Raw genomic sequence first — 27,451 nt, forward strand, 5'->3', positions numbered from 1 at the left:
TTCTACAACATGTGCTGGCCTTCATCTTTTAAGAGTAATTCTTTTTTCACATCCAGTCACATAACCATTCAATAGCACAGATTTTCCTTGCAATCCTGGCCATGCCACTGAACAGAAAGGATCAGTTTTAGACAGATGCAGTCACCTTCAGAGCCTTTCTATCTTTGCACATTCACTAAACTACCTGCATAATACCCGGGACATAGAGAGCTGCTGAGATATTGCTGAGCCATTTTATGCAACACTCAAAGCAGGAAGAATGCTGCTCCAGTGCAGTTTGGACAGGTAAACACAAATAGTGTCAAGGAAGGAAGAAATACATTGAAGATGTTTTCCTTTTCCAAGTTTGCACACTCACATTTTTAACACTAGAAACAGATGGATTTCTTGTAAGAATTGAAAAATCAGAATGGTGCAACAAGCAACCATAGAGGTTGGCAGGTCATAGAGGAAAAATGAAGCAGCATGGAGAGAAGACAGCAAGGAGCTGCCTTAGAGGAGCCATAGGCTGTGCCAAGCAATAAGGAATCTCACAAGGTCTGATTCCAGACCTAAGAACAGGACAGATGACAGTGAGGTAGGAGTGGCTTCCAGAGTAGTGGCCTGAGTCAGCATTTGAATCATCTTTCTTTTCAGTCAGAAAAGGCAAAGCAGCACTGAAGTACCTACAAGCTATTCAATATTACATTTCTAAAACCGCTCATGTAAGATCCTAGAGCCTCAGATACTAAGCTTAGGAAGCAGTCACAACAAGTCCAGTTTTCAAGAAGTCAAGATTTCTCAGAATGTTTTTGCATCTGCAGTTACAATGGGAGATACAGGTCCAAGTCTGACTATCAGCTCTTCAGTTACACTTCACATTATGAGACTCTCAGGATGAAGAGGATTCTTGAACTCCTGAAAAAGTACTTAACACCTACAGCACTGGCAGTCCAGAGGGATGAGCAAGCAAGTCCTATCACTATAACGTGGAGTATGAACAAATGGAGGAGAATCCATGAACTTCAAGGGGGAAAAAGATAAAAGTCAGAAACTACTAAATCAGAATCAAGCCTGGGTTGGGTTTGGGCTGTTTTTTCTTCTCAGTATTGTCACTAGGTGGGGTTTGGAAAGGCACTTCACAGAGTTTGTTGGAGTGATATTTAACTAAAACAGCACAGATGTTTTCATTCCTTTGTTCTATTTATCAGCAGTGCTCATGTCTCTTCTCACACTGCAAATTAAAACAGGAATTCTTGTTGCTCTAACATGAGCTACCCTTCTCTGGAGATGTTGTCTCCCATCATTTCCCCTTATTTTAAGAAGCCAAAAGGAAGTCGCTTCACTAAGGCCACAAACAGCTTTTTCTGAACTACCTCTTTAATACTCATGGGCATAGAGGTGTAACTACTTTAGCTACCAAGTATCTGTGTCAGTAATCTGCAATTCTGTGCCAATGAACTACTCAAGCATGGGCCAGATCCAGCTTTCCAAACACAAAAGCAGCACATTTCAAAAAGCCAAAGAACTGCATGAGATATTTCTATCAGCTGTCACATTGCCAAGCAACAACATCAGAGCACCGTATATTTTACCACTTTATTGAAGACAAGTGAAAGGCAGCTTCCCCTTGTAACTCTGGATAATTATGATCTGAATCACTTCAAAATTAAAACATATCAGCCAATCCTTTTATCTCACAGAGAGAATAAAGCAGATAACGAGCTACCCAGGGAAAGTACAGCAGCGAATCTCCGAGACCAGCCTCCGCTCATCTGCGAGGCTCCAGCACACACAGGGGGGTTTGTATTGGGCGTTATAGACAGGGCTCAGCCCTCATCAGCTCACATCCCTCAGCACTGACCCGCGAGAGCCAACGACAACCACCGCAATTCTGCTCAGTACAGCCTCAAGCAAGGCAGTGGTTACAAGGCTAAATCCGCCTCCAAGCGCAATTTCTGCTCTCTAGCAGTCAGTCACCAACTAAACCAGAACTGAAGTCACTTTTGCTATGCAACCCCCCCATAATGCTTCCTTGCGCGGCCCCAAACTCAGCACCTACGCCACACAGACTCCATCCTCCCCCCCGCCCAGCAAAGCGGCAGGGAAGGACCCATCAGCCCGTACCAGCGCCGCACTTTACGACCTCTCCGCACTTTACGGCGTCGCCGCAAAGCGGGGACGGAAGCGACCGGCGGGAGGTTGCCGGGGAGCTCAGGCCGCCATGGACCGGAGGAAGAAGCCGCTGGACGTGGCCGCCTCCTCGGTAAGCGAGCAAGCTCTGCCGCGGCTGGGGAGCAGAGAAAGGGAGCGGTAGCATCCGCAGCAGCGCCTGTGGCTCGGCGGTGCGAGGCCGGGCCGGGCAGCACTCTGCTGGGCTCCTTGCCGGGCCCGCAGGGCCGGTCAGAGGGCCTGAAGTCTCGTCAGGGTGCGCTGTGAAGTGAGGGCGCGGGAGGGAAGCGTCTGTTTGTGCGCCGGCCTGCTGCCCACGGCTCTGTCGTGGGAAGTGCCCGCACAGCTCTGCTTGCCGCGAGCGCTGCAAGCTTAGCAGTGACCTCTCGATCAGATCGCTGCTTTTAGGGTCCACATATAACTGCAATTAAGTGCTCGCACAGATGTTAATAGTAGATTATTTTACTATATAGAGGAATAATTATCTCCAGTAACTGATGGTTGGCAATGTGTTTGTTCCTTTTGCTGATGATGTAGCTGGTAGATCTCAAAGCAGAGCTCTTCCGCAAACAAGAAGAATTCAAGAAAGAAAAGCTACTGAAAGATGCAGGCATCTTTGCAAAGCCCAAACCCTCCAATAAGGTAGAAACAGTTTTCTGCTTTTGTCATCCTTTCTCCTTAAACTAAGGCAGTTTGTACACAGTTAAATCTCAGTAAAAAAAAGTTCTATTGCCATTTGAATTTTCACCATGAGGAAGTTCTGATTTCTGTCAGTACACTTCCACATGAGTTCTGTGCACAGCAGCAAACAGCTGTCCATGTTTATTAAAGTAATCTCTGAAGTTTAATTCCCTCAGGAGCCAAAGCTTTTTTTATCTACAGAGAGAAATGCTGCTGCTTCATTTCAGGAGTTTGTTTGCTTCCCTGAAGGAGGGAAGATGGTAAACTCATCCAGAGCCATGGAGCTTTCTGATAAATGCCATCCTTGGTGCTCCTCTCTATCACAGCGCACAGACAATTTTCACTCATTTTTACTCTTTACTGTATGTTTTTTAATCTGTTCTGTGACTTCCTACTACTGGAGCTACCATACTTGAAGGTTGTGTTGCACTGTAAACTGAAAAGCTGTATTTTTAATCTGAAATGAACATAGGAGAGAATATGAGCAGTTCATAGCTTTGTTATTTAGTTATTCATCATTTTCCAAAAAAAACTTTGCCAGAATAGATTTTGCCTGATATGCATTTCCTTTTACTTCTCAGCCTGACCGTCATTATCACACTGTACAGCAATGTATCATTTTAGGTCATGCTTGCTGTGTTCTATAGCACAGCAGGTAGAGTCTCAAGTCAAATGCATTTAAGAGCCCATTTAAAAATCTTACTTGATTGAGTGATGTTTATCATTTCATGGTTGTTTGTTGTTGCAAAATCGTATCCCACAGAAACCAAGCATCTGGACTAAACAAAACACAGGAGTTGCAAAACGAGCTGAGAAAGATGTTGAGCAGAAGGCAGAAGAGGATCAAACCTTAGATCAATCAAGGTAGCTCTTAAGCTCTATAAGGAACGTTCTGTAGAATTTGTTTTTCAGTACTTAGAAAAGTACATTGAAAATTACTTGCATTCTAGATGAGCAGCTCTCATAGGTCAACAGGTGAGACCAGCATTAGTCCCATGCTCTATGGAAGCAACATACAGGCTGTAATGAAGTGCTCTTATGCTCTAGAGGCATCTGCCCTTACATCACCACAACTATCTAGATGTATAAGGCTGCTGAGATTTGAGTATCATCTTTAGAGAGGAAATCTAGGGCAGCGATGCTTCAGAAGTCACATCACAAACCATTTCTTAGACTTAACAAAATATAGCTCTGTAAGTTTGGTTTGTACTCTAAGTAGCTTAGCTATACAATAAAGTATATGATGGAAAATACAGTAGTAGTAGGATAGCACAATCCTAGACTGTAACAAATGAGAACAAGCCCAAATGCAGTAGCAGGCACTAGAAAAAAACTGCTTACCTTTGGAAGGCCTTCAGCATACAAGGATCTCCAGAGAAATATTCTTAGCTCCACTGCCAAACCTTAAATGAGGGCTGAGAAGGGCTGGATCCTGACTCCACCCCTTCCAGTCACTCAGGGCTATTGCATGCACCTGAGCTCCCCTAGGTTGACTCTGCCTTCCCACCAGGTGCTCAATCAGTGCTGCAGGTCATGACTTAGCATTTCTATTAGAGATGAAAACACCATTTATAATCAATGTGCTGTTTTTCTGTAAGTGGATTCTGGCTCTTCAAAAATTGATTTCTACTGTTCCAGAAATAAGCTAAAGTTTTCTCTTCAATTAAAAAAAAAAAAAAATCATGTTTGTATGATAACTGCTGAGTCACAGTGCACCTGGGAAAGGCCCCCCCTCCCCATCACCCTGGAAGCACAGGTGAAGGCATGACAGGTAGAGTCTTTCCTGTAAGCCTAGAGTTTTAGAGATGGGGTATCTTTACTTTTCTTTTGGAATATCATCCTCTCTGTGGTAGTCCCTTTTCTGTTACACTCTTGTATCACCCTTGCACTGCATTAATCTTTCTGGCTGTAACTTATTTATTTTTTTCAGTATCTCACACCTGTAAGTAGTCTTCTAGTAAGTAGTCATCCACGTGTGCTGAGGGAGCTGGCAAAGGTCATTGTCAAACCGCTCTCCATCATTTTTGAGAGGTCTTGGATAACAGGGGAGGTCCCTGAAGACTGGAGGATAGACAATGTCACTCCGGTCTTCAAAAAGGGCAAGAAGGAAGATCCGGGTAATTATAGGCCTGTCAGCCTCACCTCTGTCCCTGGAAAGGTGATGGAACAGCTTGTGCTGGATACCATCTCCAGACAACTGGGAGAAAAGGAGGTTATCAGGAGTAGTCAGCATGGGTTCACCAAGGGGAGGTCGTGCTCGACCAACCTGGTGGCCTTCTATGATGCTGTCACATGCTGGGTGGATGGGGGAAGAGCGGTAGATGTAGTCTACCTTGATTTTAGAAAGGCATTTGATACTGTCTCCCATGACATCCTTATAACAAAGCTGAGGAAGTGTGGGATAGAGGAGTGTACAGTGAGGTGGGTTGAGAACTGGCTGATTGGCAGAGCGCAGAGGGTCGTCGTTGGTGGTGCAGAGTCTGGCTGGAGACCTGTAACCAGTGGTGTCCCCCAGGGGTCTGTGCTGGTCTGGTCTTGTTCAACATCTTCATCAATGACCTTGATGAGGGGACAGTGGCCACCCTCAGCAAGTTTGCTGATGATACGAAGTTGGGAGGATTGGCTGACACGCCTGAAGGCTGTGCTGCCATTCAGCGAGACCTGGACCGGCAGTAAGAGCTGGGCAGTAAGAAACCAGATGAGGTTCAACAAAAGCAAGTGTAAGGTCTTACACCTAGGGAGGAATAATTGCATGCACCAGTACAGGCTGGGGGATGAGCTGCTGGAGAGGAGCTTTGCAGAGAGGGACCTGGGCGTCCTGGTGGACGACAGGTTGGCCATGAGCCAGCAGTGTGCCCTCGTGGCCAAAAAGGCCAATGGCATTCTGGGGTGCATTAAGAAGAGCGTGTCCAGCAGGTCGAGGGAGGTGATCCTCCCCCTCTACTCTGCCCTGGTAAGGCCTCATCTGGAGTACTGTGTCCAGTTCTGGGCTCCCCAGTACAAAAAAGACAGGGATCTCTTGGAAAGAGTCCAGCGGAGGGCCACAAAGATGGTGAAGGGCCTGGAGCATCTCCCCTATGAAGAAAGGCTAAGTGAACTGGGTCTGTTTAGCCTTGAGAAAAGACGACTGAGAGGGGACCTGATCCAGGTTTATAAATATCTGAGGTGTGGCGGCCATAGCGGTGAGGCCAGTCTCTTTTCAGTGGTACGTGGAGACAGGACGAGGGGAAACGGACATAAGCTGCAGCATAGGAAGTTTCGCACGAATGTGCGTAAGAACTTCTTCACGGTGAGGTGACGGAGCACTGGAACAGGCTGCCCAGGGAGGTTGTGGAGTCTCCTTCTCTGGAGATATTCAAGTCTTGCCTGGACGCCTACCTGTGTGACCTGGTGTAGGGAACCTGCTTTGGCAGGGGGGTTGGTCTCGATGATCTCTAGAGGTCCCTTCCAACCCCTACAATTCTGTGATTCTGTGATTTATCTGACCAATCATAACAGTTGTGCAGAGGTAGAATACTAGTGACTTTGTATCTCTGCCTTTTCAGTATGTTACACTGAAGACTGACTCTGTAACTTCAGCTATGATTTCAATTTATTTTTCAGTATAAACTCTGGAACAGGATATCTGTGTTTCTTCAGAAATGTCAGTTAAAATTTAAAACAAAAAAGAACAATAGCTATTACTCTGCTTCTAGAAGATTTTTCAAGCATTCCTAGCATTACTCTTCTCATTTACCTAAGCATAAATGGTTTGTTAATGGTGTTTGGTGAAATTACAGGTTTGTTTGTTTGTTTCTCAGGAAGAAACTTGAAGAGAAAGCAAAGCTGTATGAGAAGATGACAAAAGGCGATTTCCCAGGTGAACAGAGCTAGCCTAAAATAAGTTGTGTGTGCACTTATATACAAGATAAACTTAATTACTTTTTTTAATTTAAATTTGAATTATTTTTTTACAGTGTTTACTATTAATCAGTGTAGTATATTTAAGGATAGAGATATTAACGTGTTTCCAAAATTCACCCTAAAGATTGGTCTATCATTATCTAGTGGCTTACAGCAGTATAAATTCACTACTTGTCTTCTTACTTAGAAGTGTTTTTTTTGGAGCTGTTATGCAAAGTGATTGACATGGGTTATTTTGCTATCAAAAAGAGAAAATCATGTAAGTACTAGAAAATATGAAATTACTTTTTGAAGGACAGTCTGTCCTAGTAAATCACCATGAGCTTGTTTCATTCAGTCAGTCATTAAGTGGGTGGAATGTATTCTGTTTTTTCAATATAGAATCTTAAAGAAAAAAGTAATGTATTCTCTATTATGCAGTCCTAGCATTTCATTGCTATTTTTCTGTCCTGCATTCTAATTCTTGGGATTTATGAAGAGAAGAGCAGCAATGTGTCACACAGATAATAGAGATAAAGAATCCTAATCTGGCCCTTTCTTTTATCACATATTCAGTCTCTTGCAATAAATAGTTGTTAGACCAGAATCCAGATGTCTTTGCAATTAATATCTAATATTTCCCTTATTAGTGTCCAACTTTGCCACATGTGACATCATCACCGTTTTCCACTTTTCAAAAAAGTACTCCAGTGACTGTTTTCTGCTAACATAGGAAATGCTAAGCATCAAATAAGTGATGATTTAGTTTAGTGAGTGCTATTGGTGATCGGTGGATGGTTGGACTGGGTGATCCTGTGGGTGCTTTCCAGCCTTAGAGATTCTGTGATTCTAAGTATTTGTACTGTTGTGTAACAAACCCTAGATCTTTGAAATAATTAATGAGCATAGAATACTTCAGTGTGGAGAGGGATACCTTTTCTGTATTTCATACATAAATAATTAATTGCTTTTAAAAAGCATAAAAGTTGTATACGAATAGAGGTTATTGCTGTGGAGCCAGCTTACAGCTCCAAGTTTGTTTGACCCGAGGTGAGATGTAGGTACTCCCCAATGGTTTGGTCAGGGGCATTGCTGGCAGCTGCAGAGGTGATTGTGCCTGTGATGTATCTATTGATTTTTGTGTTGAGTTCTGTTGTGGTTCTTCTCTACGAATTGATTTTCTGCCTTAGATGAAGAAACCGAAGATCTGTACCTAGTGGATTTCACTCAGAAGATCATAGACAAACAGCGAGAAGTACAGGAACTGTATCAGAATGAAGCTGCTAGAAAGACTTTAGAAAAAGAGCCAGATGATGAGGAGATTGAACCAGAAATGGAAATACCACCGCCAGAGGACCCAGATGAAGAATGGTTGGTACTGCTGAGTGGGCTGCTGAGGCTTGGCAATTGCATGAGAAAAGAATTCCATTCCACGGAACATGTGCAGTGACAGTTGTTGGGTTTTTGTTGGTTTGTTTTTGGTTAATACTACGCATAGAGAAGAGGAGGTTCATTCTGTTTCATGTCTTAGTAAGAGACAGTACTTTGTGTTCTCACAAAGGCAAAACCACAATAGAATCCACCTCCAGGATTTTGAGAAATACCAGTGAGGGAAATGTATTACAAGTGAGATGTGTTGCAGTAACCTCTCTTCTTTTCATAGTTTATGGAAGTTACAAAACTGGTCTGACTAAACGTTTTCTTTATCAACATGTGAAGAATGCTTATGGAACAAAGATTTTAATTGTGGTAAATCAGTTAAAACAGCAATAAACAATATGAAAAAGAGCACTGTGGCTCTTTTAGGCCTCAGTATGATTTGCAATATAATTTTCCAGAATAAACTGCTAGGCTGGAAGGGCAGATAATGTAGTGCTACTGATGTCATACTGAGATTTGAGAACCATCAGTGATCCAATGATGAACTTAATAAAAGTACAGATCCCTTAAAGTTTGGTTTGGGAAAACTAGGTTGTCAATCCTATGCTTTCAGCAGTAATGTTAATTTTCTAACTTGGGATAATAGAGCAGCATGATGCCAGGTAGCTTTTAGCAGTATTGAACAGTAAGTATAACTCTTTACCAGCTTTGGTGACAATTGTAAATTGGTGCAATGAAGAGTTGCTAAGAAGCATGGTATGTGCTTCAGCAGAACGCTTTGCTTGCATTTTAGTCAGCCTTTGTTACACACATTGAATGAACGCTATCAAGCTCTTCTAACTGGGCTTTGGATTGATAATTGCAGTATATTGTAGCAGTTTCATATCTGTAAGAAGTCAATGCTGTGCCATTATTTTCACCATGGGAAGCAAGTATTAGAACTAATTTTATTTAGTGTGAAAATTAGATGATGTTTTAACTTCTGAACGTCTCTTTACACCACCTTGTTATCAGAGCAAACAGATGGCTCAAAGGGAGACTGAGTAAATGTCTCTGGTAAAACTGTCATGTTCAGAATGTGACCCTGGGAGTCTGACAGTTTCTTCTACCTTTCAATTAACATGTACAGGGAGTCTGAGAGGTGTCAGATGCTTTTTGGAAAATGTCAGTGCTGCTGTTGTTTGTAAGCCTGCAAGCAGAAGTTTTGTGTGAAATGTCCTTGGCTTTCATTACAGGGTTGATTATGTTGATTCCTTGGGCCGATCTAGACGCTGTATGAAGAAGGATTTGCCAAGTATACTTAAAATGGATCAGGAACTTCAAGGGAAAAGGTATTGCCTATTCTCACTCCAGAGTTGTTTAATCTACTGCTTTCTCTAGGTTTGCCCTAGGCCAGCTTCTGCTGGTTTCTGCATTGTGCCTTAAGAAACAGCCAGAGTAGCCACACAGGAATTGTACATGAAAATAGTTTTATCAATGTTTTCTAATATAAATTCAGGCCAAGTTTCTATTATAAATTATGCCAAGTATTCTTTGGCAGCTGACCATTTGAATGATGTGGCTGGTGTAGTGTTTTTAAATTGCAAGAGAATGGAGGACATGAAATAAAAGCACAAATGAAATTTTTAATAAACTGAATGAGATTTTTAATAACCTTGCAGTTGTAGTTCGTAGAGAAGAGTTCTAATAAACACATTCAGCAGTCTCTCAGATACCTGATGCATCTTTTAAAACTTGTCCATGTAAGCTAATTATGGTTTATTATAGCTTCCAGAAAATGCCAGAGCAGTGATTCCTGGTTCCAAAAAACCTGAAAACTGTTTGTAGTCCTTCAGCAAATCCAACTTTGTTAGATCTCCATTGATTTTGCTTTTGTTAAACAGCACTTTAACTGGGTTTTTTTTCCTATTCTAATTATTGTGGCAGCACAGAGTTGTTTTCAGAGTGTAATCTAAGGGTACCTCAGCAGAGCTGCCGAAGTGAAGATACTTTCACACCAGCAACTTATTAGTGTTTAAAATAAAAAGAGAATAGGAGTGTTTTGAAATTGCAGTCTCTGGATTGATATGGATGGGCATCTATCGGCAAAGCTTCCTTAGCTAGATAAAAAGAGAGAAATGCTGGTGCTTCCCTTGAAAAAACAAATATTTCCCATGCTGAGTACTAATTGACTTCTAGGGTAAATGATTGGCTTTGTGCTATTTCAAATGGCTTTCATCTTCCTACATCAAATCTGAGCTACTTCTATATGTGGTTGCTAACATCCAAACAGATGACAGTAAGAGTGAACGTTTAACATTTCATCAGCCATTCTGTGTTTGATTAGGATTTGATAAGGCCTCTGAGAAAGGACAGAACTTCAAGTGTTTTAATAACATGTTCTACTAGTACCTTGCCATCCTCATCCTTGTTTTATCTCTAAGTGGTGCCTACTGTGATCTATTCTATAAAAACTGCAGGAGTGGGTCAGACCCAATCATAACTGAATTTCACTGTTTGTTACCGTGGAACCAATAACTTTGTTCTCCTTAATTCTCCCCATTTTTCTTCGTGCTTTTTTTAATTAGACTGGACCCTGATGGGAACACACTGTTATCTGAAGATATGAAAAGAGAACTTCAGAGGCAGCAGTGGGAAAAAGAAGAAGAAGAAGCCCTTCGAAAACCCATGGGGCCCATTCATTATGAGGACATTCGAGAAAATGGTATGCTTCATGCTTTGTGTCACTTAGCTTCACACAGATTAACTTTAGAGAAAGCAAGGGAAAGGTACTTCTTGTTGCCCACATGGCAAACTTCACATATATGTTAAAACACATTTGTATTAACTATTCAACTACTGGGACATTCTTCTAGATCTGTTTTTCAGTAAATTATGTTGTTTTTTTTTCTCTCCTTCAGGAGGCTTCACTTCCTACATCATCTAAGCCTATTTTACACATTTAAAAAAAAATAGAGGTGTATGTTGTAATTCAGTGCCTATATACTGTCAGTAAACTGAGGATAACTTTATTGACTTTTCTTCTCAGAGGCCAGACAGCTTGGTGTTGGTTACTTTGCCTTTTCTCGTGACCAGGATCTTAGGCATAAACAACGGGCGACACTGGATATGCTAAGAGAGCAGGTATGGGAGCATCCTGACTTGGTTGTTTGTTTTTTTTTTTTTTTCTTTCTTATGCTCAGTGATGTCTGCATTTGACTCAAAATTGTCTCCTTTTCCCTGTTGAAACGTGGTACCTGATAACATTGCTTTCAGTTCTTCAGCAAAGGAAGATATGTAGTTGATTATGGTAACACAGGAATGTTAATTCATGTTTTTCTTTACTGTTAAGACACTGGATCAAAGAACTAAACGTGAACAGTTAAAAGAAAAAAGGAAGGCAGCTCTAGAATCAAGGCTGTCTAAACTTCGAGCAAGGAAGGTGAAGAAGTTAAGGGAAGAAGGATTAGAAGAAGAGGCAGAAAAACTGGAGAATGGAGGTATGAATAGATATTTTTATAAGATCAACAGTTGCTGTTCTATCTTGTACCTGACCAATGGGTGGGCATACAACCAATGCAGGCTTGGAGGTTTAAGATATAGATATTATGTACCCTGTATACACAATATAAGTTAGAATATGAGAGTTCATGTAATTATGTGAATGTACAATCAATGGGTATGCAATTGTACAATCAATAGGTATACAGAGGTGAGGCTTAGTAAGAGTATCACAGTGGAAAGATAAAATAAATGGAAATGCTCACTGGTGCCATAGGCTTGCAGTAAACTCCACAAGGAACAATCTCCAGAAAGAGATCCTTCCTCAGTGGCAGTCAGCCCTTGAATAGGATCTAGGAGAGGTGGGGCCAGGCTCCACCCCTTCCGGTAGCACAAGTGATTTCACCTTCAGGTGATTTCACCTTGGCTCCTGCAGCTGACTCATTGCTTGCCTAGGTGGTCAATCAGAGGTTCAGGCTGTGATCAACAGTTCCCATACAGTGAAGATACAAAATTTGTGCCAGAAATAGCTTCATAATGCAGGAAGAAGTGTGGGATGTCATGCATGGACTGATACTTTTTGAATTCATGCCTGACAGCAGGAGTTGTGCAGGTTAATGAAGCATGGCAGAGTTGCTGAAATTGTACTGGTTGGCTTTTAAGATAAGTGAGAATAATATTAGCAAGTTGATTTCAATATCATATATTGACTCAGAGTTTCAGTCCTGTCTGTAAGCAGAGCATACATCCATCTTTCAGGATTTGAAATGATGAATTTGAGTTCTAATCCCATCTCTGCCTTGTCTCCCTTACGACCCTACTAGTCACTTGTCCTGTCTTCCATCATAGCTAATATTTAACTTGTCAGAAGTCTAGCCAAGCCATTAACTGTGAAGCGTTCTGGGAATGATGAGCAGTAATGTGCTGCTGCAACTTACTGTTGTTCAGAAGAAAAAGAATGAAAGTGTTCCTCTCTAGGATTGCTGAAGTGGAGATATGTGCTCATGTTCTTCTTTTCAACAATTTTCTAGTGTCAGTATAATACTCAGCACATTGCTTTTTGGGCTATTAGGCAATTGATTTTTTTCAGTAGTCTCTTGATACAACTAGAAAACTCATGAAGTATGCTGCCTCACTATCTGGCTTACCCATTAAATTCTCTGAACTAACATGAATGAATTAAAAAATAAACGCCTCACTGCTAGGGTTCATTTCATTGTTAGAATGAAATTAGATAGCTACTGTAAGCTCTTTATACACTATATCTAACTTGTATCTATATAGCATTGTTTCCTATTCAGCCTATGAAATTCATTTAGGAGATTGTATCCTATCAGTAATAAAAAATGTTCTCTCCTTCTGCGAAGTAGAGGTGAAAGACACCACCAGTCCAGTACAAGCTGAACCTGAAGTTCCAAGACCAAGCAGAAAGGTAGAGGTTGTCATCCAGGAGAGAAGAGATACGAAGCCTGGCGTGCCTTATGTCCGTGAGTGGGATAAAGGCAAAGGTAAGGAAAGAAAGGGTGAACAAAGTTCCTCGCTCTCTTGATACTTTTCTCCTTACTATTTCATATTTTTTATATTTTTTTTTTAGCAATTGTTGTTCTGCTCTGTTTTCCTACACTGGACAAATATGTAGTCTTACTGTATTAAAATTTAAGAATTCTGTTCTTACGGAAATCATGTTAGCCAGTGATGTTACTGGCTGAAAGTAACTTCAGGTGGCTTTAAGAACTGCATCTTTTGTTTCTCTGTTTCCTCTCTTCTCACTGAAATCAATATTTAAGCTACTGTTTTCCCTCTTCCTAACAGAGTTGATGTTTGGACAATGGTCGAAGAAGCAGGAAGAACTCAGAGATGAGCGAGATCCTGAATTTGCACCACCTTCCGATTACTTTATGGGACAAAAGAAAGATGATAGTTACAGCAGCCAGGATTTGAACAGTCCTGAAACCTCTCCTGGAAAAACAGAACCAGAAATATCAGAGGACCAGAAGAAGTTATCAGTGCAGGGCAGTACCCACAGAGCTGAAGTTGTGCCGCCATCTGTGCAAGCATACAGCAACAGCGTTCAAGGTGGGCCAGCACCAGCAGAGGCCTCTGGCAGTGATGCTGAAGATGGATCAACATCAGCGGAGTCTGACAGCAGTGATGAGCAGGATGGGCTGCCATCAACACACCCTTACATCTGTGATGCTCAGAACATGCTGCCATCAATGCCAGCTTATGGCTACGGTGCTCATCATGTGCTGCCACCAATGCAGCCTTATGGCTATGGTGCTCCGCACATGATGCCACCAATGCAGCCTTATGGCTATGGTGCTCCGCACATGATGCCACCAATGCAACATTATGGCTACGGCACTCCAAATGTGCCATTTTCAATGCACGCGTATGGCTACGGAACCCAGGATGTGCCACCACCAGTGCAGGCCTGTGACTGCAGTGCTCAGAATGCAGCACAACCAGTGCAGGCCTGTGACTGCAGTGCTCAGGATGCAGCACAACCAGTGCAGGCCTGTGACTGCAGTGCTCAGGATGCAGCACAACCAGTGCAGGCCTGTGACTGCAGTGCTCAGGATGCAGCACAACCAGTGCAGGCCTGTGACTGCAGTGCTCAGGATGCAGCACAACCAGTGCAGGCCTGTGACTGCAGTGCTCAGGATGCATCTCCTACAGGGCAGACATACAATGGTGACAAGCAAAATCAGGAACCGCTTTACCAAAGTTTAGATGATATGCTGTCTTATTATAGACAAGTGACTTGAACTGAGTAAAACAATAAACAAGAATTGTGATTTAAAGATCTGGAGTAGAATTATCTTCTGAGCAAGAATGTTATTTTCCTATGGCTGGGAAAAATAAGGTCCTGTAAGTAGATGAAAATTTCCTGGTGAACTAAGCTACCTTACATCACAACTGTACTTCTACCTTGTCTGTTCTTTTTTTCTCCTCTTCATTAAACTTATGTACTTTTTTGTCACTGCTTAATTAGTTTAGTACGCGTTCTTTATCACTTATGCCTGTACTTTTGGGTATAGCTTCTGCTTTGGAGGTACTACAGGTTCAGTAATATCTATAGAAACAGTATTGAAATTGCAGACCTTCTGTTGCTAAATACAAAAAGGTTTTAAGAAATGTTACCCACTTTATCACCTGACTTCAGGGACAGAGTGCAGAATATTAGCTAGCGAGCAGGTGTGGGGAGTACTCTATCGTCATAATGCCTTCTGAGTTCCTGAAGTCTGTATCTAACTTCTAATTCTGTGAAGCAGGTTAGAGTTGGAGGAGGGCATTACAGAAAATGATAAATGATGGTAAGACTAAGAATAAATGCTCCACTGAATTAGAAGCCTTGACACCTGAAATTACTGTCCTACTGGTTTAGAAAATGCTCTCTTCATTGTTCAAGTACATTCCTGCATCATTCTATTATATTTAAGGCTTTATTTAATACTTTTTTCTGAAATCTGTGTATTGTGGTGATACATAAAGCAGGCTAACCCACACCAAATAAACTTATTGCAGAGTCTCAGTAAATGACAGTTGTATTTAGTAACCATTTGGAACATTTGGAATTGTGAAGGCAACTTAGGTACCTCCCATTTGTATTTTAAAAGCTCACAAAAAGAAAAACGAGAAGTTGGTTAAAACAGGCAGTTGTGTATTTTCTGTAAAGTTAAAGGGCAGTGATGTTGAAGTGGAGTCAAACAGTGAATGGGCAAAGACACAGAGCATGCTGCTCTCGGGTGCTCCTGTGGGACCTCAGACTGTTCTGACCTGAGCAGAACACAGTCACTGTCCGTCAACTATGTTTTAACCTCAGCTATTAAATACTTTTATTTCTCCTTTTTCTACTATTGCTGATATGAGGAATACCATCCCACACAAGCACCATTGGTAGCAGTTTATAGGCACGGAATTCTACAGTCTTGTATTGTTATCAGATGGCTATGGAATTGGAGCTTTATGATAAGGTGGGGCTTCTGTTTCTCTGAACAGACCTAGAGTTTAAGGAGAGAGTAACGCAATGCCAGCATCAACCTGAAAGGTGCAAAAAGCATAGCAGTAGTGCCTGCTGCCGCTGTCCTGAACTAGCTGGACAGCATAGCATTAGAGTTTATACCTCTCCCTTTCCTTGAAACGCTTCAGAATGAATAAAGAACCTGAAAATAAATGACTGTATACTAATGACTAAAAGGAAGAAGTTATAAATCTGTATTTTTGCCAAATCTAACAGAACCAACTGTTTTCTTTCCTCTTTAGTTTGGTACAGTCTCAGGTTGTCAATATCCATGCTCTAACCTTACACATTTGCTCTGAGAAATCCTGCCAGTATGTATGTATTTACTGCTAGGCGTTTTGTAGTAATGCTGAAGTAGTGTCTGATGATTCTGATCCCAGGAGCGATTTTTCAAATGCTGTGTCACCTCACATTTAATTCTAAGTTTAAAATAGTTGCCCTGTGCTTTAGGAGCTTTTTTCTGTAAAGCTAAGTTCTCATAATACAATTTCAAGCAGAAAATGGGCTTAAATTTTTTTGTGCATTGATTAAGACAACAGTAGAAACAAAGTGGAAGTTTGCTTTTAAGTCATTGTCTGTGCAGTTCTGTTAGATGTGCACACAATTGTGGGGTTGCTTGTCAGAATTAACCTCATTTGAATAGAAGTGAAGCATTTTAGGGATGTTAGAGAAGTTTCATGTTGAAGACCTCACATAAATCAGTTAAGTGAGTATGACTCAGAGTAGGGTGTGATGTTCTTAGAACTGAACTAACTCCAAAGAGTGAGCAAAACATCTTAAATCATTAGAGCATGACTGGAGTTCATTATAGCAATCACATCCTTTTGTAGACTGCCATATAAACAATATTTCCATCTATTCTGGTATTATTTTAATCATTGGTATTCATTTCCTACTGCCTTCTGGGCTTTGTTTTCTCTCTGCCCTTCAGACTGGGCGTAATTTTATGTACGTGTGTGATTTAAGAGCTATACAGTCTTTGCATTAGTTAACACTGAGCTGCAGCTGTGCTAAGGAACGAATGTCATTCATAATGTAGCATTATGTAGAAACATACAATCAGAGTGCTCCTTCGTCAGCTTTATTTCCATAGCCTGATATTAAACACAGGAGGACTCTTGGCCAGAAAGGCAATTCAATGTCTACGTTAAACTAAAGCCTGCTGAGAACAGCTCTCACACAGCAGCAGTCTGTCACTTTGCCATTTGGTCTCCTTCCCTCTTGCCTTGGTTTCTGGGTGAAACACTTGTGTGCATTCTCTCATGCTCTGGAGTGTGTGTTTCTGTTCATTCTTTATTTCACTCTGGACCACCTTGGTAACTTTACCCTGATCAGCAACCTAATTCATTTCATTTAATAATTCTTGGGTCAAACAACTGCTTACTTGATACACTACCAAGGCCACATTCCTCTTCCCAATCTTGATGATGTCTCCCATTCCCTTTTCCTGCTCATTTTAACCATCCCCCCAGGATACCTACTTTGATGGTGAAGGAAAGCAAGCGTGCACTTGGGCAGTTTGCACAGATCGGCTACCATACTTCAACCTATGACTGATGTAAATAACCTACCTAACCAGCTACCCTGCATAAAAAAGAATTCCTCTTTTCACCTAGCTCTGCTCAGAGTCATTTAGCATATTTCAGAGGTTTATGCTGTCTGTACAATTGTGACTCCCCCTGGTAAGCATCTTCCTCAGTCTTGCCTCAGTCTTACTGCTTCTCTCTCAAACACTCGTACCCACAACTTCACCTCCTTTTCTGCATTGTTTGTGTGCCTTTTGTGTGCACCTCAGGTTTTGCTTATCAGCAAGAGCAAACATTACTTTGTTCAAAATAAACAGGTAAAATAAATGATGTAGCCTCACATGAACTAGCCTGCTAATATATGAGTTGTTTCCCAAAGCTCTTCCTCACTTTCAGAGGAGTTTACTAACCCATTTTCAATTGTTTGGTGTTAATTGTGCCAGCCTTCACACTCAGAACTCATGATTTCCAGCATGTTTTTGGTTTTCATGTGTCCCTTTTAGGTACAGCTAAAATAAAAAGGCTTACCTATCAGAGAGAGAGAAAGCTGTCAGCACAGAAACTAAACAGCCCAGGGAAGGTCGTTTCCTTCATTAGCACACAGCTTCACTTCCACTGTTCTTGTACAGCAAATGCGAAGCTTCAAGGAAGCATTCATTTTCTAGAAGAGTCATTTTCACTTGTACTTGACTGAGGAATGGCAATAATAATGGAAATGGTGAAAACAATGCTGTTGGTGTTGAGTTTGGACTAGCTTGTCCATATCTTAGTGCAGGAGCAAATGTGCTTTTGGAGCTTTGAATGTGGTACACATTGACGGCAGCCTGGATCCTCTTGTGATGCTGTGTGAGGTTACTGTGACATTTACAGCCTTGCTCTGGTTTCGGCTGGGGGCGGTCTGAACTAAATCCCATCTAAGTAGATAACAGACATCTCCGGCAGTGTTGAAGAAGTCTCAAAACAGATGCGAACTATGCAAATATGAAATGCTTTCTCATGATTGCACTGGGAGTTTGCAGCCATATTTTCTTCATGTGTTGCAGGAAATTTTGAGGACCTTCAAACAAAATCTGAAGCAAGCTTGCTATCTGGCTAGCAGCTATGTGCTTGCTCAGCCTCCCCTATTGCTTTGAATTTGCAGGATAGTTCATCTGTGCTTCTCAGATGCACGGGATGGATTTTCATTGCCCAGCCATCAGCGTTTTGCTGCCGTGGTGAGGTGGGCGCTGCTCTGTGAGGAAGTACCGCGCAGCGCCCAGCTCACGGCCCAACGGTCACCTCAGGGCAAGGCGGGAGCAGACCGGGCGGGAAAAACCTGCTACCAGCCAGCGCATGCGCAGCGCGGCGCTCACGCTCAGCCCGCAGTGGTGCAGGCAGCAGCCCCTTAAGGCGTCAGGAGCGTTGCGCATGCGCCAGCCACCCTTCTGCAGCTGGAGAGGAGCGCCGCGCGGACGTAACCGACGCACATCCTCACGCGCGGCGGCCGGCAGGAGGGCACCGCGCATGCGCAGGATAGCGACGAGCGAGGGTGTGACCGCACAGCGGCGCCATTGCACCGCCAAGGCGCGCGGCTCCTCCGAGAGCGCAGCGCTGCTGAGGGGCGCGTAGGGACCGGCAGACACGGGCGGCATAAAGCGAGGTTTTGTTCTGGTAACTGCCAGTGCCTGTACGTCGGTATAACCCCATCTTGGACAGCTGCAACTAAACCTGAGCAGCCAGATTAACATTTTTTAAAACAAAAGCTACAGTAAAGAGAGAAAATATCACCTCTTAACAAAAAAGTTTTATTCTGACTAAACAAAATGTACAATGCTTCCCAAGTGCTACGAGTTCTCTTCGTCTTCTGAAGGCTGCAGATCCATCGAGGAAGTTGAAGGCGTCTTATCCTGCAGCTCAGAACTACTTTTTGCCAGACTTCTTTATCCCGCCGCTCGCTGCCAAAAGAAACCAAACCACCACCACTCAGACATCACAGCTTACACAGCTGTGACAGCTTTGAAAGCCCCACCAGGCTGCCCGTACAACTCACACTCCCACTGGTGAACTGCTTCTGCACGTGGTACTCTGGGATTTACGTGCTTTAACTTCATGTTGAAAACCAAAGTCCCACTTGGAACTAAACGCACCCCCAAATGTACAAGAGCACAAAGTACTTCAGCAGTGCTTTGCTCCTCCATCGATTACTTCTTATACAACAGTCTGGTCAAATCACATTTAAGGCTGAAGGAATAAAAGCATCAGTATTTCTACAACAACCAGAGCCCCATTTGGGGCTGAAGCCCCAGTGAAGCAGGCACTGGAATTACCAGAGCATCTGTTCTTTGCAGTCCCTATTTCTGACGACAGTAAAGCAATGTGAAAGAACACAACATATTAACGTGGCATTGAGTGCAGCACTTTTTGTAAATGCTGTTTGGTTTTGTTTTACAGCACGTGTCACAGCTGACCTGTGGAAAGCAGAAAATGACAGTAAGGGCTGATAGTTAACAGCAGACTTTGCACCGTGATAAAATGATTCTAACAGCGTTGCCTTGCTGAGGCTCTCGGGCATAGTCTAGCTTCTCCAACAATGATTACAATCTCTGTCAGCTCTGGCAAGCATTGGACAAGAACCAGATAATTGAAATTCAACCTAATAAAAGGAAGAGTGGTAATGGCAGGACAGCTATCCAGATGTGCGAAGCTACTCATACCTGAAGTGCCTGATAAAGTTCAAAATAGTTGGGACAGAAGGAAAGCTCGGGGAATTTTTATGCATGTCTGTAATGCCAAAGACATTCTGTAAGTCCACACCCAGCACATTTTTTGTAAGCAGATAAATCAGAGCAGCTAGATCCATTTGAGATAAACAGACAAGAAATACCCCAGGTCAGTGGGACTGGATTGTATGCTGCCTCAAGAGCACAAACTCACATATGAAGTTGCAAAACTGCTGGCTAAGATTTGTAATTTATCATTACAGCCACTGTGTCAGAGGACTTTATTGTATCTTATTCTTCTATTTTGGTGATCTGCCAGCTACACTGCCAGCATAACTCCCAGGTGCAGAAACAGTTCTGGGATGAAACTAGAGAACCTGAAAGTCTAACCTCGATCTCTGGTAAGATAAGCCAGTAATAAAGGTAAAAATGGATAAATGTAGTCTTGTGAAAGTTAGTAAGACTTCTGTAAATGATAGGGTTGAGTGGACAGACAGTATTAACACTATTTCCTACTACCATCATTTGAAATATAGAGCAGGCTGGGTGAACCATCACAATGCAGCCTGCAAAATTTCTTCTTTGACAGAGCATACTTTAGATTCACTTAAGCAAGAGCACTGAAACCAGTCTTATTTCCAGTCACAGGTTTTTTTGGTGAGGTTTTTTTCCCCCCTTCTGTCATGAATCTTCTGCTCTTGAATTTCATCCTCTAAGATACCAAGTAGTGGATTTGTTAAAATTTCACAACTGTGGCAAAGCCTGTGTTTCTTAATACACCTGGAAAGCAAAGGATGGTATGCTAAAATAAGAGCAGAAATCTCTCTGCACCATCCCACTAGAACAGCTTATCACACCTGGCATGCAGTTACACCTCCTAAAACACAAACTGCATCAGTAATTTGGATGTTAAATTGCACAGTCAAAATAATAATAATTAAAAAAATATATCTTCTATTTGTTACTTATCATCTACAGCTGCCATCAGCCTCCCGGTGTGTGCTGAATAACTTAGTGGTACAGTTCTTTTTATGTTTGTCAGGCAAAAACATTAAACTTTTGAAGCCAGCAAGCCACTCAATTTTTGCTATCAGTATGGGCACCTCACTTACTGAGGGGCCCTTTTCCTGCAGCTTTTGCTTTCATCTCCTCAAGTTTCTTTTGCTCCTCCTTCTGCTTTTGTTTAAATGCCAGATCTGTCTAAAGAAAAGAACAACAGTGTGTTAACATCTCCTGCCCCAGAAAAGTTGGAAAACAACTGAAAGCAATGAGAAAAAAACATTATCATAGAGTCACAGAACCATAGAATGACATGCGTTGAAAAGGAGCACAATGATCATGTAGTTTCAACCCCGCTGCTATGTGCAGGGTCGCCAACTACCAGACCAGGCTGCCCAGAGCCACATCCAGCCTGGCCTTGAATGCCTCCAGGGATGGGGCATCCACAGTCTCCTTGGGCAACCTGTTCCAGTGTTTCACCACCCTCTGTGAAAAACTTCCTCCTAATATTTAGCGTAAATCTCCCCTGTCTCAGTTTAAAACCATTCTCCCTTGTCCTATCACTATCCACCCTCATAAACAGCCATTCCCCCTCCTGTTTATATGCTCCCTTCAAATACTGGAATTATGTTCCAACAGCAATCAAAACCTAACAGACTAAACTGATGCAAGATGGCTCAGTACTAGTAAATAAGCAAAACCTTCCAGAACAATGACAGAGTACTGTTTGGGGCTTTATTTGTGCTGCACCACAACACAGAGATTGACCAAACTTTTACTTTGTGTGTTTGATTTTTCTGAAATTAAGGAAGTATCACCTTCCAAAGTATCATCTCACTCTGCCCTCTGAATGATGTTTGCATTAAAACCATTAATTTCCACTGCTACTGTGAATCTAGTACAAAAACACAATATATCTTGGACTACTTAGGACACAAGAAACAAAGATTGCTTTTACCTAAAAAAGCATAACTTAAATATCTTTCCATACATGTCACTACTATTTGCTTTTTAATGCATTTGTATTAATTCTGAGAAATACAATAAGACTGCTGGCAAACTGCACAGGCAAAGCAGCCACTGCACATCCCTGCTAGAACATCCTCTGGAATTCAAGAGAGCTCAGACGTGCTGTCTCTTACATATATACTCTTCATAGGCAACACCACTGAAAGGGATTATAGGAGTTTTCCTCGACACTCAGGATTTTGACATTGCTCACCAACCCAATTCACGTTTCTCTTTTTCAATCAACGGTGCCTCACACACCCTCTACGTTTCCCAAAACTAACAGCTTACACCTCCACTCCGAGCCCTCACGCCCGGGGATCCGCAGCAGGAGCCTCAGGTCCGTCTCCAACGTATTTCCCCAGCGGATCGCCCGCGGCTTCCGTACCCGTTCCCGCATCCCACGCACGCCGAGGTGCTGCGGGAGCTCGCTCTGAGGAAAGATGCTCGCCTCGCCCCCCCCACCGCCCTACCTCATCCAGGTCCTTCGTCTGCTTCTTCGGCTGCTTCAGCGGCTTCTTCTTGCCGCCTGCAAAGAGAGGGGGCGGTGAGAAGCGAGAAAGCGGCACAACCGGCGCCTGCAGCCCCCGGGCCCGGCCTTACCCTCTCGGCCCGACATGATGCCAGCACCGCTCCGCTCCGCTCCGCACTGCTTCCGTCTGACCCCACACGGCCGCCGTAGCACTTCCGCCGCTGCCACTTCCGCTTCCGGCGCCGCTCCTCGACCCTGCGGGCAGGCGCGAGGGAGGGCGTTGTGTGAGGGGCTGCCCGGAGGCTGCTGCCCCGCCAGGTAGGCCCCGCAGCCGGGCGCGTCCGCCCCAGCGGTAGCGCGGAGCGAACGTCCTGGCGGAGCGCTGTCCTCGGGGCGTCGTCGCGGGGGCGCGGCGCGGTTGCGCTGCCGAGAGAACGGCGCGGTTCCGTCAGTTTAGGCGCGATGCGTCGCTTTGGCTTTAAACGGGTGGTGAGGCCGTCGCGGAGCTGATGGCTGCTGCTGCTCCGTGCTGCGTGTGCCTCACCAGATATAAGTGGGCCTTCAGGGTGAGGAGCCAGGTTAAAAAAATCTCATGGCAGATGTCTTCCGCTGGGGAAGCCGTTTGTGTTTGCACACGTGTTCCCCCAGCCGGCTATAGTTAGCCCAGGTAATCACTGCCAAATAAACAAAGCAGAACAACTGCAGTACTTCGAGGTTTCCTATATGCTGTGGGTTTATAATATTGTTCTGGTCAAATCCTGGCCTAGCCGTACCCAACTTTATAAAAATTAATTGAAGCTTCATCAAGCTTCAGTGAGATTTTGCCTGTTTATGCAATTTTCAGAGGAATGTGGTAAGCAGAAAATAAAAATTTTCCTTGCACGTCAGCGCTGATGTTAAGCAGTAGCCAGTGTTGTTTCTGCAAGCAAGGATTTTAAAACTCATTTTAAACGCAGCAATAACGATGCATTCACTGCCTGATGTCTGTGTGAACACTTGGCTCCTCATAGCTCAGTTTTGCAGGAAGGTTCCCAGAAAAACCCATGTTCAGTTTAGCACTGCTATGTCTTCTCTCTGTCCAGTATATATTTGCCTTTCTACTCTTCAGTGCTTTGGATGTCTGTGGAGTGTGAGGCACAGGGAATGATGAAAGCCCATTTATTTCCTTTTTCAAGCTGCTTCTTTTTTAATGCCTCTTTCTCATTTCTTTTTCTATTCTTTTCCAGGATTGTTAGCACCTGTGATATTGTATGCCAAACTCAAATGTGAAAGCTCAGAGCAAGCTTTTATATGGCGATCACATCTGTGCCGAAGCATTACGTTACTCTGCAGCTACTCCTGCTGGTATCTGTGCACAGTCACTATGCAGTGAGTTAATCAAGAAGCATGGCAGAAGTACTTAATTACAGCAGAAAAGCAGGGATCTGTGGCACAGCCATCCTTTGCTGAAAACTGGAAAGTTTCCTGTGTAAGTAATGGTGTAAAATTAGCGATGGTTTACCCATCCTTGAATTGCGTTGGTATTTTTGGCATGCATGTTTAATTTTAAGAGGCATTTACCAGCCTTAGTTTAATAACTTTTTTCTTTTTCTTGCAGCGCTTTTCTTTGGTGATTGAGTACAAGACATGGGGCCAATGAAGTATAAATCAAGTGTGTCGTCAGTGTCCTGTGGGTTGCAGTATCACCATTCTTTGATAAAGCAGAGTCAAAAAATGAATGTACACTTAGTGAGGACTTACTGTGCCTCTGGACCGAAGAGGCCCGAAGCCAAATCAGCCATAGAAACTGCTGTGGGTGTTCTGAACCGGGTGGCAGAAGCTGGGGCTGTTGTGGGGAAAAACTCCCTGCAGAAAATATCTGCAACTGGCAAGAACTGGTGGGACAAATACGAAGAGTTTGTTGGGCTCAATGAAGTTCGGGAGGCTCAGGGAAAAGTGACGGAGGTAAATGTGGAGATAATGTAAAAAAAAAAATTGAAAATTACGATTATGCCATTAGGAAGACTGGCTGTGAGGCTGAAGAGAGCCTCCAAGGAGAACCATGTTGTTTTTTTTTTCTGCTTTAACTGGCTGTGCAGATGCTATGACAGAGTCCTAGCCTAGTAAGCTCAGTACACATAGCGTATCCCCTATAGTGTGATGAATTGTGTTGCTTTTATTTTCCTCCCTGAAATCACATGACTAACAGTGTACATCTATCTGTTAATAAATCTGTTACTAAGTCTCTAAAACAAATAATCTCTCTTCCCAGGCTGAAAATGTCTTTATGATAGCTCGAGGGATAGTACGACAGGCTCGTGAAAATGTAGAAGCCCAGCAGATAAAGCTGAAGGAAGTTCGGGACCGCTTGGACAGGGTCTCTCGGGATGACACTCAATATTTAGAACTGGCTACACTGGAACACAGGTTGCTGCAGGTAATTTCCTGGTATCTGAGTGCTGGCAAACACGAAGAAAACATGTGCTTTGTTTCTGTCACTAGTGACTGGTTCTGCAGATGTGCTTTAGTATGTAAGTACAGTAATCTGAGTTAATTTTTATGATACTTGTTTTAATTGAAGCAATGTGGGTGACTTGATCTGATGTGGAAATCATGTTCATCTTACAACAGGGTAGTGCATTTGGAAACAAAAGCTGAAAAACCTAAAACATTTTTTGAATGGTGACAGGTGCATGGGAAAAAAAACAAAGCTGGGATTCAACCAATTAGTTTCCATGTCATAAGAGAAGTGCGTTTCCAGTTGTTAAGCCATCAAAGCCACTCCCCTTTCACCTGTCCGCAGCCCCCACATAGTTTACTAAGGCTTTTGTCAGAGAGCAGTAAGAGCAAGGCTGCTCCATGAAGGAGAACAAGCAAGAAGAAGAGGGGGATCACAGCACAGGCAGGGGCAGTGTCCTGCACCAACAGCGTGCAGTCCTCCTGCACCTCATCAGAAGGAGCCAAGCAGGGCTGGCAGTTGGAGCACAGTCGTCCACAGTCCATCAGTCAGAGATAAAGGCATGATAGCAGCTAAATTCAAGCCAGAAATCTGAGTGAAACTGCAGGAAACAGGCCTGGAAACTGGTACATCTGTGGCAAAGCTTGGGCAAGTAGTTATTAGCTGTGCCTGAGCTTAAATGGATTTCTGAATCAATAAGCAGAGCAGCAGCAAAGAACTAAAAAGAGCTGTCCAAACAACAGATCAGGTCTGTGTAGATGAGATTTCAAGAACAGAGCTCTGCATCACTGTGGAGAAAGATAGAACTGAAGTCATCCCTGTATGGTGGTACTGCTGCTTTACAAAAGAAATACATGCTCAAAAAACTGAGATAGTTTGGGGAATGCAGTCAATTGGCAGACAGGTTCACTATCAAAAACAGTTCTTCCTTTGCTAAAAAATTTACTGCAGGAAAATAGCCAGAAAGTTTCCACTGTCTTGCTGAGGTAAACTGGCTTACAAAAGGAACTGCCACGCCAAAGTCAGGAGGGCAGAAAAGGAAGATATGTCTTTGAACAGGGGAAGAAAGAGAAGTCAAAGGAGTGAAAAGTGTATGTGATCATGAGATGAGCCTTTCCAGGACATCCTTTTCAGAACTATTTTCAGTTCCTGTCTGAAGGGAATTACAACTGAGATGGAGAAGTGGGGTGGAGGTGGTGTTTGGAGAAGTATGCAGAGCCAGAGAAAGCTTTCTTTGTGGGGAGAGAAAAGCTGCCTGTTCATAGCACTTTTCCATCATCACTATGTGAGAGATTATGCTTTAGGCAGTCTTCAAACGTCGTTCTTAATGATCCATTTCTTAGCTTTGACTTAAAATGATGTCTCACCAATTTAAGCAGGATTATTAAAGAAAATCATACATCTTAAAGGAAAAATCTATGAAACAATTTCTGAAACAACTGATGGATGCACTTTTTTCTTTTTTTATAATCTGACATTATAAAATGGTGTAGCTTTTCCCTCAAAGTGCTGTGTTTCTTGCAGGAAGAGAAGAGGTACCGAGCTGCCTACTTAAATGCAGAAGAATCTGAGCGAGAAAAATTTTCTCTCTTCTCCGCTGCTGTAAGGGAGAGCCATGAGAAAGAGAGGACAAGAGCTGAAAAAACAAAGAACTGGTCTATTATTGGTTCTGTACTGGGAGCCATTATAGGTGTTCTTGGTTCCACCTATGTTAATCGAGTAAGGCTGCAGGAACTGAAAGTCTTGGTGCTTGAAGCACAGAAGGGCCCAATAAACCTGCAAGAAGCCATCAAAGAACAGGCATCCACCTATGACTTGCAGCAGAAGGATCTCAGCGATGTCATAGCAGACTTGAAAAACATTCTGCAAACAAGGACGTCGCAGGGAATAAAAGAAGGTGTTTTACTGGCAAGAGAAGACAAGAGTGACTCCATAAAAATAGATTCTCTTTTAATTCCTCTAAAAGAACAGCTTAACTACACTAAACAAGTCAGTTCATGTCTTGGGAGTTTACAGCAGCAGTTTACCCGTCTGCAGGAAAGTGTAGCACAAATCATTGCTGAGGTGCAGAGTGTTAAACTTGCGGTTCATTCTAGACCTATGGAAAGAGTAGCAGCCAGGTCCTCAGGGGAGAGTAAGGGCCAGGCTGCTGCTGTGAGAGATGTGATTTTAGAGTTGTGTGATACAGAGCGGAGACTGGAATCACAAATCAAGAGAAATTCTATTTACAGCACTGCTCTGACATGTACTGTGTTTGCTGTTAGTCTGCCAGTACTCTATGTTTTACTGAAAGGGAACTGATCTCTAATGAATTGCCATAATTTACTAGATTAATAAAAGTAAACTTGCACTGTGCTTAGACTGTAACTCCAAATAAATCTGTGTTAGCATTTCTCATGCTTTCTGCTGTGTGCTTGGGAAACTTGTCAGGGCTGGCCATCTACTGCTGTAGGCTCTGTGTTAACTCCCTGCTAAGGCTTTGACTTGCTGTGTGGCTTTTAACTCAAGTGAAAGAGAGTCCACTGTTTCATCTGTTGATTTAATTTGCTGATTGACTCTTCTACTGTTTAGTCTCGTGTATTATGCCAGTCGGTGAGCTTCATCTGGAGCTTTATTTGTGGTTTTCAGTTCAAATGATTCTTTCAATCTGTCTGATCTGTTGATCAAAGTCCTTCATGTGTAATCCTTTACAATTTCATTCCTGATTTAATA

The 27,451-nt window shown here is 42.9% G+C and overlaps 2 protein-coding genes and 1 long non-coding RNA gene across 3 annotated transcripts; 2 read left to right on the plus strand and 1 right to left on the minus strand.

Annotated features, from left to right (window-relative positions):
• Window positions 1-2,095: 2,095 nt before the first annotated feature.
• Window positions 2,096-14,565, plus strand: CCDC174 (coiled-coil domain containing 174). The gene is made up of 11 exons (XM_003210127.3): window positions 2,096-2,245; window positions 2,689-2,793; window positions 3,596-3,696; window positions 6,633-6,691; window positions 7,905-8,085; window positions 9,330-9,425; window positions 10,662-10,798; window positions 11,123-11,217; window positions 11,426-11,573; window positions 12,945-13,082; window positions 13,387-14,565. The coding sequence occupies exons 1-11, from the start codon at window positions 2,204-2,206 to the stop codon at window positions 14,340-14,342; spliced, it is 2,058 nt and encodes a 685-aa protein (XP_003210175.2). The 5' UTR covers window positions 2,096-2,203; the 3' UTR covers window positions 14,343-14,565.
• A 4,322-nt stretch (window positions 14,566-18,887) lies between these two features.
• On the minus strand, window positions 18,888-22,522 carry LOC146543424 (uncharacterized). The gene is made up of 4 exons (XR_014886257.1): window positions 22,434-22,522; window positions 22,304-22,359; window positions 20,936-21,023; window positions 18,888-19,058 (listed from the first exon to the last, which is right to left on the minus strand). It is a non-coding gene; the product is annotated as an uncharacterized LOC146543424 (long non-coding RNA).
• Window positions 22,511-27,132, plus strand: CCDC51 (coiled-coil domain containing 51). The gene is made up of 5 exons (XM_010718572.4): window positions 22,511-22,620; window positions 23,529-23,770; window positions 23,900-24,246; window positions 24,554-24,718; window positions 26,264-27,132. The coding sequence occupies exons 3-5, from the start codon at window positions 23,929-23,931 to the stop codon at window positions 27,038-27,040; spliced, it is 1,260 nt and encodes a 419-aa protein (XP_010716874.1). The 5' UTR covers window positions 22,511-22,620; window positions 23,529-23,770; window positions 23,900-23,928; the 3' UTR covers window positions 27,041-27,132.
• Window positions 27,133-27,451: the final 319 nt, after the last annotated feature.

Source organism: Meleagris gallopavo, chromosome 14 (assembly GCF_905368555.1).
Source record: "Meleagris gallopavo chromosome 14, MGAL_WU_HG_1.1, whole genome shotgun sequence".
Classification (NCBI taxonomy): domain Eukaryota; kingdom Metazoa; phylum Chordata; class Aves; order Galliformes; family Phasianidae; genus Meleagris; species Meleagris gallopavo.

Excerpts from the sequence above, each read along its gene's own strand:
- CCDC174 (XM_003210127.3), top strand. The coding sequence starts at position 2,204 with ATGGACCGGAGGAAGAAGCCGCTGGACGTGGCCGCCTCCTCG. Across the intron at positions 2,246-2,688 it reads TGGACGTGGCCGCCTCCTCG|CTGGTAGATCTCAAAGCAGA; the intron begins GTAAGCGAGCAA and ends CTGATGATGTAG. Across the intron at positions 8,086-9,329 it reads GAGGACCCAGATGAAGAATG|GGTTGATTATGTTGATTCCT; the intron begins GTTGGTACTGCT and ends CTTTCATTACAG.
- CCDC51 (XM_010718572.4), top strand. The coding sequence starts at position 23,929 with ATGGGGCCAATGAAGTATAAATCAAGTGTGTCGTCAGTGTCCTGTGGG. Across the intron at positions 24,247-24,553 it reads CTCAGGGAAAAGTGACGGAG|GCTGAAAATGTCTTTATGAT; the intron begins GTAAATGTGGAG and ends CTCTCTTCCCAG. Across the intron at positions 24,719-26,263 it reads TGGAACACAGGTTGCTGCAG|GAAGAGAAGAGGTACCGAGC; the intron begins GTAATTTCCTGG and ends TGTTTCTTGCAG.